The 13622-nt window shown below is 46.4% G+C and overlaps 1 protein-coding gene and 1 long non-coding RNA gene across 5 annotated transcripts in view; one reads left to right on the forward strand and one right to left on the reverse strand.

Annotated features, from left to right (window-relative positions):
- The window catches only part of SCARB1 (scavenger receptor class B member 1), a 636132-nt gene that overhangs the window by 10794 nt on the left and 611716 nt on the right, over positions 1-13622 (reverse strand). For 3 of the 4 annotated variants that reach the window (XR_014970694.1, XR_014970695.1, XM_085634841.1), the window contains exon 12: positions 12460-12591. The exons of the other annotated variant lie outside the window; for it this stretch is intronic. Coding sequence is in view for 1 of the 3 variants with exons in the window: in XM_085634841.1 (XP_085490967.1) it covers positions 12460-12591 (132 nt within the window). In the remaining 2 variants the exon portion in view is untranslated. The remainder of the gene's footprint in view (positions 1-12459; positions 12592-13622) is intronic. 4 annotated transcript variants of the gene reach the window in all.
- LOC146783144 (uncharacterized) lies at positions 895-3429 on the forward strand. Its single transcript, XR_014970403.1, has 3 exons — positions 895-997; positions 2687-2806; positions 3073-3429. It is a non-coding gene; the product is annotated as an uncharacterized LOC146783144 (long non-coding RNA).

Here is a 13622-nt window from a genome sequence, read left to right on the forward strand (position 1 = left end):
GCCATCTTAGAATGAGTTCAAACTAGCATTCTCTCTAAATAAAAAAAGATAATACATGGGCCAATGAAAAGGAGGGACACAAATTCTCGAGAAGTATGAGAGCAACTCATAAAATAAGATGCAGAGTTTAGGCAAGTACTTCTGGTACCAAATAACAGAGGCATTATATATGGGCCAGTAGTATATAAACTACATAAGGGCCAATGATAAGGAGGGATTTATCATCTTCGAATATTTGCAGCCATTTTATATTAGTAATAGGCTCCTATTAAAATAAAGGACCATGAGAGATATGTGCACCCCAAAGGGATTGTAATGCATAACAGCATTTTGTCGAAAGTGACAGCTGGCCTTTAAAAATTACGAACCATGACTGATTTATTGGCTCGAAAAGTGGGTGCAATTAGGCTAAAGTAGGCCCCTTGATCCTCGGGTAGATAGATTTTATTTAAAAACTGGCAATATTATCTTTTTTATTTAGAGAGAATGCTAGTTTGAACTCATTCTAAGATGGCGGGCAATATATCGCTTTTTCTCTTCATAAGAAAATAGCCAGAAGAGAGCCCGTTTTCGTCCTGGATTAAAGTCCTTTTTATAGAAAATGTAAAAGATAACAGACTTGTTGTAAGCAGGAAGAATTGTATATTAACCAAATTCGTAATTACCTTTGACTTTCGTAAAAAATTAAAAAAAAATGTCTAATTAAGTTTTGGCAGGTCCATGTATGATTATTTGACGATTTTGATTTAAATTGATTTAAATTAATTTGTTGCTGGGGACACATCTTTTTAAAACGTAAATTGAATGGCCTGTTTGAGCCCATTTCAAGATGGCGCGTATACATATTCGTTCAATACTAGTCCGCCTTCCATTGTCACGTGGATTCCAATTAGTGCGAAAATGACGGACTACTTATAAGCAGCGTCTCCGGCTCACTGACATTTATCGTGTATCAGCGGATGAGTGTGGAGTTGGCCAGGAGACTTTTTACGTCCCGGTAAGCGCTAGTTTAGTTATCTTAGTTGGCGCCCGTTATGGGGAATTTTGTATTAGTGGGAGGAGACAAGGGTGCAAAATGTTTATAAACCCTCGGATTGACCATATCTTTTAAAATATATTGATGGTGAAACAAGGAGTCTTTTTAAGTAAAGGTGGTTACCCATATGCAACATGTGGGAGCCTTTTTGCGCAGTCGCATGTCTTCCCTGTGATTTTAGATTTTGTATTGGAGTATCGACGACATTTGGAAGAGACTAAGGGTCCTTACAAATGAATGGAAAGGCCTTTAAGGGTGGTGGCATAACGATACTCTATACAGTTAATTGAACCCTTTGCTCCAAGATAACAGGGATATAGCGGTTTTATAAAATGGAGGAGCACTTATTAGCGTTTCTCTTATAATGCTACAATGGGACTGTTTAGAAATAAATTATCTATTTGTCATTGTTTATACTTAGCGGTACAAAAGGGGGTGGTGATGGACGGAGCATCAGAACCAATCAAACACTCACACCCAGTCAACAGATCTGGGTTTGATCCTCCGTTCTTTAGCCCACTCTGCCACCCCAGTTCAGACATGGCCATATGCAAATCAGTCTGACCCTGTGCCTCATGGGAACAGTCCAACCCGAACTGGCAAGCCATGCCTTCCCTGGACCGGAAACAAGCTTCCTAGGACCGGTTTCTGGCATTTCAGCCATCTTCAGCCAGGCTTGCTTGAATCCAGTGGCAAAGTGAGCAAGGGACTCACGTCTGAGCATCGCTTGGCAGTTCGGTCTGGACTGTTCCCATGAGGCACAGGGTCAGACTGATTTGCATATGGCCATGTCTGAACTGGGGTGGCAGAGTGGGCTAAAGAACGGTGATGGATCAAACCCAGATCTGTTGACTGGGTGTGAGTGTTTGATTGGTTCTGATGCTCCATCCATCACCACCCCCTTTTGTACGCTTTGTTCGCCATAAGTTGGCAGGGTATGCTCAGACGTGAGTTCCTTGCTCACTTTGCCACTGGATTCAAGCAAGTCTGGCTGAAGACGGCTGAAATGCCAGAAACCGGTCCTAGGAAGCTTGTTTCCGGTCCAGGGAAGGCATCGCTTGGCAGTTCGGTCTGGACTGTTCCCATGAGGCACAGGGTCAGACTGATTTGCATATGGCCATGTCTGAACTGGGGTGGCAGAGTGGGCTAAAGAACGGTGATGGATCAAACCCAGATCTGTTGACTGCGTGTGAGTGTTTGATTGGTTCTGATGCTCCATCCATCACCACCCCCTTTTGTACGCATTGTTTATACTTAGGCTGTGCTATTGCTGAAGCTTTTGAGCCCATCAGGAGGTACACATATGAAGCAGGAAACCACTCGCCATAGCTCCAGTGGCGGGTTATGATAAAAGATTTAAAGAAGGTAGAGATGTTTTACCCTTATATAATGATAAGTATCTTTTAAAAATGGGGCTAGTTGATTCCAATATCCACTGTCCTCTTTATATATTGTCTCCCATATCTGCAGGGAACAAGCGAAGGCTGTTCAATCTTGTGCCTCACTCTTTTATAACAACAACGAAAGGAAGAAGAATTAGGGTATAAATGTGTGTGATTGCTATTTTGCTATCAATGGCATGTTTATATGAACAAAATAATATAGACAATAATATAATTAAAGCTAAAAAATTGCTCTTATTTTTCCTAGGGTGGACGTATTTGCCATACCCTCACTGATCGTGTGGTCGATTTGAATGTGTCTAACCACCACAGTAAAGGAAGAAATAGCTTTTTACCCCCTTTTATTCATTGACAATTTTGACAACGGGTGGGTATGCGTGAAATAATGTGTATATGAGTATGTATGCTACTGTCTTTTCAGGATGGCTCGGATAATCGTTGAATCATCATGCTTGAGACAAATATTGTGATATAAATATGTCTAATAGAATGATAAATGCTTATTTAACATCTGTTTGCTTTAGTAGGACATTATATGAATGAGATAAGGAAAAAAATTGATTTCATATTTGATGAGAAAAACGAGTGTAGTTTGTATTTTTAATCTATACTTTCATATATTGTTGTTTTTAGATATATGGGGAGATACTGATTTGTTACATTAAGCCTGAAGAAGGTGGTGAATCGAACTGTGCCACCGAAACAAGTCGCTTGCTTTGTGTTGATCTAGCACCCAAGCACTTCCAGGGGTCATTAAGAATATGAAAAAGGAAACTATGAAAAAGAGTTAATCTCTGTTTAGTTAACTGTTAAACTTGGTGTGCTATTCGGACAAGATTGGTGTTTATATCCCCAACTAATTGCTGTTTTTAACATTTTATATTTGTTTTTGATCATTTGATGTACATTGATGTGGATTTTATGAAACTGTATTTTGATATAGTTTTATCACGTGAGAACCATATACTAAAATAAATAATTTTTATATAACTTTTTTTGTCGGTTTCGTATGAACGCTGATGATTTGGATGATGTATGTTTAGTGGCTGAAAGTACTTGTATGCTTTGATAAAGGAGCCCAAAGGGATCTTGCCTTTGACAGATTTCTTTATATCATACATTTATAGGCTACGGAGGTTAAAAGCTCAGCCATATTTCACAGGTCACTGTCGGCAGTTGCCTCCAATGCTCTTATCTTTTCACCATTATCCTGCCGACTTTGCTGGGAGTGGGACGAGGAGATGAGGGGTCTATGTTTTTTAATGCATCGTTAATGCTCGAGCGATGTCGCATTACTACAGTCCTCACTGGGGCGTCTTTAATGCTCGAGCGATGTCACATTACTACAGTCCTCACTGGGGCGTCTTTAATGCTCGAGGGATGTCACATTACTACAGTCCTCACTGGGGTATATTTAATGCTCGAGGGATGTCACATTACTACAGTCCTCGCTGGAGTATCTTTAATGCTCTAGGAATGTCACATTTCTACAGTCCTCAATAGGGAGTCTTTAATGCTCGAAGGATGTCACATTACTACAGTCCTCACTGGGGCGTCTTTCATACTGGAGGGATGTCACATTACTACAGTGCTCACTGGGGCAGCTGTGATGCTGTAGGAATGTCACATTACTACAGTCCTCACTGGGGCGCCTTTAATGCTCGAGGGATGTCACATTACTACAGTCTCACTGGGGCATCTTTAATGCTCGAGGGATGTCACATTACTACAGTCTCACTGGGGCGTCTTTAATGCTCGAGGGATGTCACATTACTACAGTCTCACTGGGGCGTCTTTAATGCTCGAGGGATGTCACATTACTACAGTCTCGCTGGGGCGTCTTCAATGCTCTAGGGATGTCTTATTACTACAGTCTCACTGCGGCGTCTTTAATGCTCTAGGGATGTCACATTACTAGTCTCACTGGGGCATCTTTAATGCTCGAGGGATGTCACACTACCGTCCTCACTGGGGTGTCTTTCATACACGAGGGATGTCACATTACTACAGTCTCACTGGGGCGTCTTTAATGTTTGAGGGATGTCACATTACTACAGTCCTCACCGGGGCGTCTTTAATGCTCGAGCGATGTCACATTACTACAGTCCTCACTGGGGCATCTTTAATACTCGAGGGATGAGACAGTACTACCGTCCTCACTGGGGTGTCTTTCATACTCGGGGGATGTCACATTACTAATGGCTCACTGGGGCGTCTTTGCTGCTCTAGGGATGTCACATTACTACAGTCCTCACTGGGGAGTCTTTAATGCTTGAAGGATGTCACATTACTACAGTCCTCACTGGGGCATCTTTGCTGCTCTAGGGATGTCACATTACTACAGTCCTCACTGGAGAGTCTTTAATGCTCAAAGGATGTCACATTACTACAAACCTCACTGGGGCATCTTTCCTACTCGAAGGATGTCACATTATTACAGTCCTCACTGGGGTATCTTTAATGCTCGAGGGATGTCACGTTACTACAGTCTCACTGGGGCGTCTTTAATGCTCAAGGGATGTCACATTACTACAGTCCTCACTGGGGCGTCTTTCATATGTCACATTACTACAGTCTCACTGGGGCATCTTTAATGCTCGAGGGATGTCACATTACAACGTTACTCACTGGGGCGTCTTTAATGCTCGAGGGATATTACTACAGTCTCACTGGGGCATCTCTAATGCTCGAGGGATGTCAAATTACTACACTCTCGCTGGGCGTCTTTAATGCTCGAAAGATGTCACATTACTACAGTCTCACTGGGGCATCTTTAATGCTCGAGGGATGTCACATTACTACAGTCCTTACTGGGGCGTCTTTAATGCTCTAGGGATGTGACATTACCACAGTCCTCACCGGGGCGTCTTTAATGCACGAGGGATGTCGCATTACTATAGTCCTCACTGGGGCATCTTTAATGCTCTAGGGATGTCACATTACTACAGTCTCACTGGGGTCTCTTTAATGCTCTAGGGATGTCACATTACTACAGTCTCACTGGGGTCTCTTTAATGCTCTAGGGATGTCACATTACTACAGTCTCACTGGGGCATCTTTAATGCTTGAGGGATGTCAAATTACTACACTCTCGCTGGGCGTCTTTAATGCTCGAAAGATGTCACATTACTACAGTCTCACTGGGGCATCTTTAATGCTCGAGGGATGTCACATTACTACAGTCCTCACTGGGGCGTCTTTAATGCTGGAGCGATGTCACATTCCTACAGTCCTCACTGGGGCATCTTTAATGCTCGAGGGATGTCACAGTACTACCGTCCTCACTGGGGTGTCTTTCATACTCGAGGGATGTCACATTACTACAGTCTCACTGGGGCGTCTTTAATGTTTGAGGGATGTGACATTACAACAGTCCTTACTGGGGTGTCTTTAATGCTCGAGGGATGTCACATTACTACAGTCCTTACTGGGGCGTCTTTAATGCTCTAGGGATGTCTTATTACTACAGTCTCACTGCAGCGTCTTTAATGCTCAAGGAATGTCACATTACAACAGTTCTCAATCGGGCGTCTTTAATGCTCAAGGGATGTCACATTACAACAGTCCTCACTGGGGCGTCTTTAATGCTCGAAGGATGTCACATTACTATAGTCCTCACTGGGGCGTCTTTCATACTGGAGGGATGTCACATTACTACAGTGCTCACTGGGGCAGCTGTGATGCTGTAGGAATGTCACATTACTACAGTCCTCACTGGGGCGCCTTTAATGCTCGAGGGATGTCACATTACTACAGTCTCACTGGGGCATCTTTAATGCTCGAGGGATGTCACATTACTACAGTCTCACTGGGGCGTCTTTAATGCTCGAGGGATGTCACATTACTACAGTCTCACTGGGGCGTCTTTAATGCTCGAGGGATGTCACATTACTACAGTCTCGCTGGGGCGTCTTTAATGCTCTAGGGATGTCTTATTACTACAGTCTCACTGCGGCGTCTTTAATGCTCTAGGGATGTCACATTACTAGTCTCACTGGGGCATCTTTAATGCTCGAGGGATGTCACACTACCGTCCTCACTGGGGTGTCTTTCATACACGAGGGATGTCACATTACTACAGTCTCACTGGGGCGTCTTTAATGTTTGAGGGATGTCACATTACTACAGTCCTCACCGGGGCGTCTTTAATGCTCGAGCGATGTCACATTACTACAGTCCTCACTGGGGCGTCTTTAATACTCGAGGGATGAGACAGTACTACCTTCCTCACTGGGGTGTCTTTCATACTCGGGGGATGTCACATTACTAATGGCTCACTGGGGCGTCTTTGCTGCTCTAGGGATGTCACATTACTACAGTCCTCACTGGGGAGTCTTTAATGCTTGAAGGATGTCACATTACTACAGTCCTCACTGGGGCATCTTTGCTGCTCTAGGGATGTCACATTACTACAGTCCTCACTGGAGAGTCTTTAATGCTCAAAGGATGTCACATTACTACAAACCTCACTGGGGCATCTTTCCTACTCGAAGGATGTCACATTACTACAGTCCTCACTGGGGTATCTTTAATGCTCGAGGGATGTCACGTTACTACAGTCTCACTGGGGCGTCTTTAATGCTCAAGGGATGTCACATTACTACAGTCCTCACTGGGGCGTCTTTCATATGTCACATTACTACAGTCTCACTGGGGCATCTTTAATGCTCGAGGGATGTCACATTACAACGTTACTCACTGGGGCGTCTTTAATGCTCGAGGGATATTACTACAGTCTCACTGGGGCATCTCTAATGCTCGAGGGATGTCACATTACTACAGGCTCGCTGGGGCGTCTTTAATGCTCTAGGGATGTGACATTACCACAGTCCTCACCGGGGCGTCTTTAATGCACGAGGGATGTCGCATTACTATAGTCCTCACTGGGGCATCTTTAATGCTCTAGGGATGTCACATTACTACAGTCTCACTGGGGTCTCTTTAATGCTCTAGGGATGTCACATTACTACAGTCTCACTGGGGTCTCTTTAATGCTCTAGGGATGTCACATTACTACAGTCTCACTGGGGCATCTTTAATGCTTGAGGGATGTCAAATTACTACACTCTCGCTGGGCGTCTTTAATGCTCGAAAGATGTCACATTACTACAGTCTCACTGGGGCATCTTTAATGCTCGTGGGATGTCACATTACTACAGTCCTCACTGGGGCGTCTTTAATGCTGGAGCGATGTCACATTCCTACAGTCCTCACTGGGGCGTCTTTAATGCTCGAGGGATGTCACATTAATACCGTCCTCACTGGGGCGTCTTTAATGCCCGAGCGATGTCACATTACTACAGTCTCACTGGGGCATCTTTAATGCTCGAGGGATGTGACATTACAACAGTCCTTACTGGGGTGTCTTTAATGCTCGAGGGATGTCACATTACTACAGTCCTTACTGGGGCGTCTTTAATGCTCTAGGGATGTCTTATTACTACAGTCTCACTGCAGCGTCTTTAATGCTCAAGGAATGTCACATTACAACAGTTCTCAATCGGGCGTCTTTAATGCTCAAGGGATGTCACATTACAACAGTCCTCACTGGGGCTTCTTTAATGCTCGAGGGATTTCACATTGCTACAGTCCTCACTGGGGCGTCTTTAATGCTCGAAGGATGTCACATTACTATAGTCTCACTGGGGCATCTTTAATGCTCGAGGGATGTCACAGTACTACCGTCCTCACTGGGGTGTCTTTCATACTCTAGGGATGTCACATTACTACAGTCTCACAGGGTCGTCTTAAATGTTTGAGGGATGTGACATTACAACAGTCCTTACTGGGGTGTCTTTAATGCTCAAGGGATGTCACATTACTACAGTCCTTACTGGGGCGTCTTTAACGCTCGAGGGATGTCACATTACTACAGTCCTCACTGGGACGTCTTTGATGCTCGAGGGATTTCACATTACTACAGTCCTCACTGGGACGTCTTTAATGCTCGAAGGATTTCACATTACAATGTTCCTCACTGGGGCGTCTTTAATCCTCGAAGGATGTCACATTACAATGTTCTTCACTGGGGCGTCTTTAATGCTCCAGGGATGTCACATTACAATGTTCTTCACTGGGGCGTCTTTAATGCTCCAGGGATTTCACAATACTACAGTCTCACTGGGGCATCTTTAATGCTCGAGGGATGTGACATTACTACAGTCCTCATCGGGGCGTCTTTAATGCTCGAGGGATGTCACATTACTACAGTCTCGCTGGGGCATCTTTAATGCTCGAGGGATGTCACAGTACTACAGTCCTGCTGGGGCGTCTTTCATACGCGAGGGATGTCACATTACTACAGTCTCACTGGGGCGTCTTTAATGTTTGAGGGATATGACATTACAACAGTCCTCACCGGGGCGTCTTTAATGCTCGAGCGATGTCACAGTACTACCGTCCTCACTGGGGTGTCTTTAATGCTCGAGGGATGTCACATTACTACAGTCTCACTGGGGCATCTTTAATGCTCGAGGGATGTCACAGTACTACCGTCCTCACTGGAGTGTCTTTCATACACGAGGGATGTCACATTACTACAGTCTCACTGGGGCGTCTTTAGTGTTTGAGGGATGTGACATTATAACAGTCCTCACCGGGGCGTCTTTAATGCTCGAGCGATGTCACAGTACTAGAGTCTCACTGGGGCGTCTTTAATGCTCGAGGGATGTCACAGTACAACAGTCCTCCAACCTTTCAGGCATATCCAGAACAAAACATATCCTACACATAATGCAGATACCATTGTACCATGGTGTCAAGGTGTGCGCGTGGCGAGGCAGCCTGATAGTGCGCGAGAACGAGGGAGAGAGCAGCACGCGGGCATGCCTTAGGAGGTATGTTTGCAAAGCTGCACGAGTTTTATCAGAATGCCACTTGTTGTGGCTGGGTATGTTCCATCTCCATCCTTGCTGCAGGAGGAACATTTACAAACCCGAGATGTTCACAGAGTTGCTTTAGATCTACGTAGACACAACAAAAGCATTCAGGAAAGCAGATTTTAGAAACATTTGGTGTTTCCGCTCAAGGGCTTAGATCATCATTTTCAACTTTGGACAGGTGTTGAAAGAAGGCTGTTATTGTAGCCTATGAGAGAAAGGGTAAAATCTTAGCAGGGTCGGTGGAGGGGGGTATTGTGGCTTCCTGGCGAGCACTGGAAGGAGCGTCTATGTGGGACATTTGCAATGTAGCAGCATGGACAGCTCACACTGCAGTTGGGAGGAAGTAATCCTGGTTCCGTTGGTTCATGTGCTCTGAATTCAGTGCAAAAGTAATAATTTGATGGACTTGCGTTAGTTCTACCCAGCATATAATATAGCCTTATAGCCCACCGTAGGGGGCTATACCGGCTATTAAAGGCCCGCTGCAGCGGTAAAAGCCCGAGCCGAAGGCGAGGGACTTTAACAAGGGAGCAGGAATTTGATAGCCAGTATAGCCCTGTTACGAAGGGGTAAAAGGGTATTAGAACATTCCGTCCCTAGAGGGCAGAATGCTCCAACAAATAAAACAAAGGCCTCTTGGAGTTCGAGGGGTTTAAATTCCCTTGGGCTCCGAGAGGCCTTTGTAAGACATTGGAATGTTGCTCTGCGGGCCTTTACTGGCCCGTAGAAGCCCGGAGCCCTCCAGGGTCTTCAATGGAGCCCCCAGCATTCCAATTTTCTAATCATGTGTGATGTCTGAAGTTGATGTCCGCACTTGGGCACCAGCTCATGAAGTGAGGAGTGAGACGAAGAAGGCCCTGGTTACCAAATGGAAATCTTCATTACTCCGAGTCCTGATCTTCCTGGTCACAGCCCAGAATTCCATCCCTCTCGACCCGTCTTGGGTGATCCGCTTCTTCTTTACAAAGACTATACAACCCGAGGGAGCGGCCATATTGAAGGGATAAGAAGCCGTTTACTTAGCTTGGTGAAACGGGTGTGGAGCAGGGACTGCGACGAGGAAGACAGGACGCTGCTCACTGGTTTCAGCGGCTCTTGTATTTCAAGATGACGTCCTGATGCTGGAAGACTCAGTCTGGGTGACCAAGGCAAGGAATGAACATGGGTGTGGAGTAAATGTCTGCAGGGTATGGGCTCCTGGGAAGGGAGGTTCATTCACTTTGAGGCTCCTCTCTGACCCAGCAGCCATCCTACCTGCCTTAAGAAGAGTAACCCGGGTGTCCTCACAACAAGGATCCTGGGTAATCCATGAAAACCCGCCCCCAGAGCCCCCCTGCCCCAGGAGAGGCCTCCCACATCCCCCCATTAGTTAACTCCCAGGAGCATACGAAAAAGGATTGGTTGGGATGAGAGATCGGCTACAAGTATTCCTCAGTGTGCTGATTGGCTCCTGCCCTCGACTGTGGGCATCCTTCCAGATCCCTAGGGTTCATGGGAATTGTAGTTTAACTTGCAGCTTCTTTGATGCTGGAGAAACTAAATTAACAGCTATAACCCCTTATTGGCCACATCTGTCAAATGTATCTCAAGAACAAGGAACAGAGCACGCGTGTCACCCAGAACACACTCCAGAGGGAACAGGCTTGATTGGCTACAAATTAAGAAAGTCCCAGAAACCGTTCCATTTGTGTTTACTACAAGAGTTATTACCTCACTGGAAGCAGCACCTCAACACACACGGAGTTACATACATGGCATCTATAGAGTCTGCTTTACTGTCAACAACACCCGATTCTGGAGAATTATTCATGTGGAAATAACTTTAGGTAAATCGCTGAAAAGGCACCTCTCGTGATGCCAGGGCTTTCAATAAACACATTAAAATAAGGTATTGCTGAATTCAAAAGTGTGCGCTAGTCTGAAAGACGAGTGGGGGAACCTTTGCCAGCGCAGTTATATTGAAATACCGCATAACAGCATTATTAATGTGAGCATCAACATTTCTTAAAATGGGCAAGAAAAACGAAGGTTCTAAGGCTGCCACCTGAACCCTTCTGAGGCGTCCACTGACAAAACAGGGGTCGCACCTTTGTCGTGGTTGGTGTCTCTCTGCCCACCCCAGACCACGGAATGGGCAAACCTCACATCCACGACTGCGCCAAGGCGCAGAACAGAAGACCCCAGAGAGGAAAGGAGGGGTCCAGGGGTGGAACCTGATGGGAGATGGGAGAAGGGAGGTGGGAGAACTAAGAGGGAGGTGGGAGAAGGGAGGTGGGAGAAGGGACGTGGGAGAAGTAAGAGGGAGGTGGGAGAAGGGTCAGGAGGTGGGAGAACTAAGAGGGAGGTGGGAGAAGGTGGGTGGGAGAACTAAGAGGGAGGTGGGAGAAGGGAGGTGGGAGAACTAAGAGGGAGGTGGGAGAAGGGAGGTGGGAGATCTAAGAGGGAGGTGGGAGAAGGGAGAGGAGGTGGGAGAACTAAGAGGGAGGTGGGAGAACTAAGAGGGAGGTGGGAGAACTAAGAGGGAGGTGGGAGAAGGGAGGTGGGAGAACTAAGAGGGAGGTGGGAGAAGGGTCAGGAGGTGGAAGAACTAAGAGGGAGGTGGGAGAAGGTGGGTGGGAGAACTAAGAGGGAGGTGGGAGAAGGGAGGTGGGAGAACTAAGAGGGAGGTTGGAGAACTAAGAGGGAGGTGGGAGAAGGGACAGGAGGTGGGAGAAGGGACAGGAGGTGGGAGGGCCCTGCCACTTCTATTGTAGGGTATGGGACAGATGGAACATGGAACAGAACATGTTATAGGACAGATGGAACATGGAACATGACATGCATGACGTAATAACTTGTGCAAAAAGGTTAGTAAAAGTAGCATGGCATTAGACGCCACATGAGTGCGTGGCAGTCTCTCTTCAGCATCCTTTGACCAACATGTCCCGCCTTGTGAGAGCTCCCACACCGTCTCAGCATCCCGAGCAGAGGGTTAGCGCCGCACCGTGTGTTAGTCGTAGCAGGAGCCAGCGGGTGGTGTTATAGAGTTAGGAAGCGCAGAACATGTTCACCATTGTGCATTTAACACGAAACTAAGAATTAGAGGTTTGCTTTGCTGCCACGGCGTCACGGCTGCGTTGCCAAGGTTACCGGTACCCACCTAGAGGCTGGCTTCGTGCAGCACGGTCCCATTGGGACTGGGGGCCGCCATGAGTTTCTCAGAGTGGGCCAGCGCCGTCTCCTGACTCTCTCTGCTCTTTTTAGTACTACTCCAAAATATAAAGCTTTTGTCCTAGAAAATAATCAAGCTAATTAAAAATGTTTCTCTGCACCTCACCTTCTTCGAGTTATCCCAACTGTAGCAGCGTTTACTCTAAAGCAGAGATTTGACAAACATGTACACATCAACAAAGGTGAATCCATTTACGATTTGGTGTCAGCCAATCAACAGTTAGATATTTATGAGCTTCCAATCAGTGACACCACATGTTATCCCATCATTATTACAGCATTGCATTTCAGATGTGGCTTCTGAAGCCAACCTTAATACGTCTCAATTGAGCCCTTTGCCAAAGATTCATTTTAATCCATTTATGTGCTCAGAATCATTCTCTCCATTCAGTGCTTATGAAGTAGGAATATTACTTCTCATATAGAGGGACCTCGTGGGAAGTTGTCGCGCGTCGGGGTTTATGGCCACCGGAGCTGGTTCCGCTGGCTCGGACTTCCTGAGACCCATGTGCTGGGTGAGGAGAGACCTATGTACTCTCCCAGCATGCAGATATAACTGACAGGCAGTTGTAACCACGCCTACAGGGGGCGCCTCCCTAGGGTGGGCTCACTCTGTGACCGGGTGTGTGCAGAAGCAAACCTGTGTCCACCCTTCCATGAGCAGTGACCACTGACTGGACCCACTGTCCGCTCTGCCGAGCTGACACACCGTGGGAGAGGGGTCTCTTACGACTGAAATGTTAACTTGCCAATCCAGAGTGTAAGTGCACACTGAAGGGGGGTTATACGGATTCAACCACCACCCCTCAGAAGGGGAGCCTGTAGATAACACCGAACACTGCCCAGATCCCGCGCAGGCGCTCTGCGGATCGGCTGTAGCAAAGTAACTAACACCACATACAAGGAGCACGGGACCATGGGAAAGAGGAAACTGGCCCAAAACACATTTATCACTGTGGGGTCTTCCTGGGTTCGACACACATCTTTTAACTGGTCGATGGCAGAGTCTAGAGCCAGACCCACCAAGGAGGCAGAAGCCCATAAGGGAGCTGTGAGCGCCCCCTACGGAGAGGGACAAGGGCCAGGTGTATC

This window comes from Triturus cristatus, chromosome 11 (genome assembly GCF_964204655.1).
Source record: "Triturus cristatus chromosome 11, aTriCri1.1, whole genome shotgun sequence".
Taxonomy (NCBI): domain Eukaryota; kingdom Metazoa; phylum Chordata; class Amphibia; order Caudata; family Salamandridae; genus Triturus; species Triturus cristatus.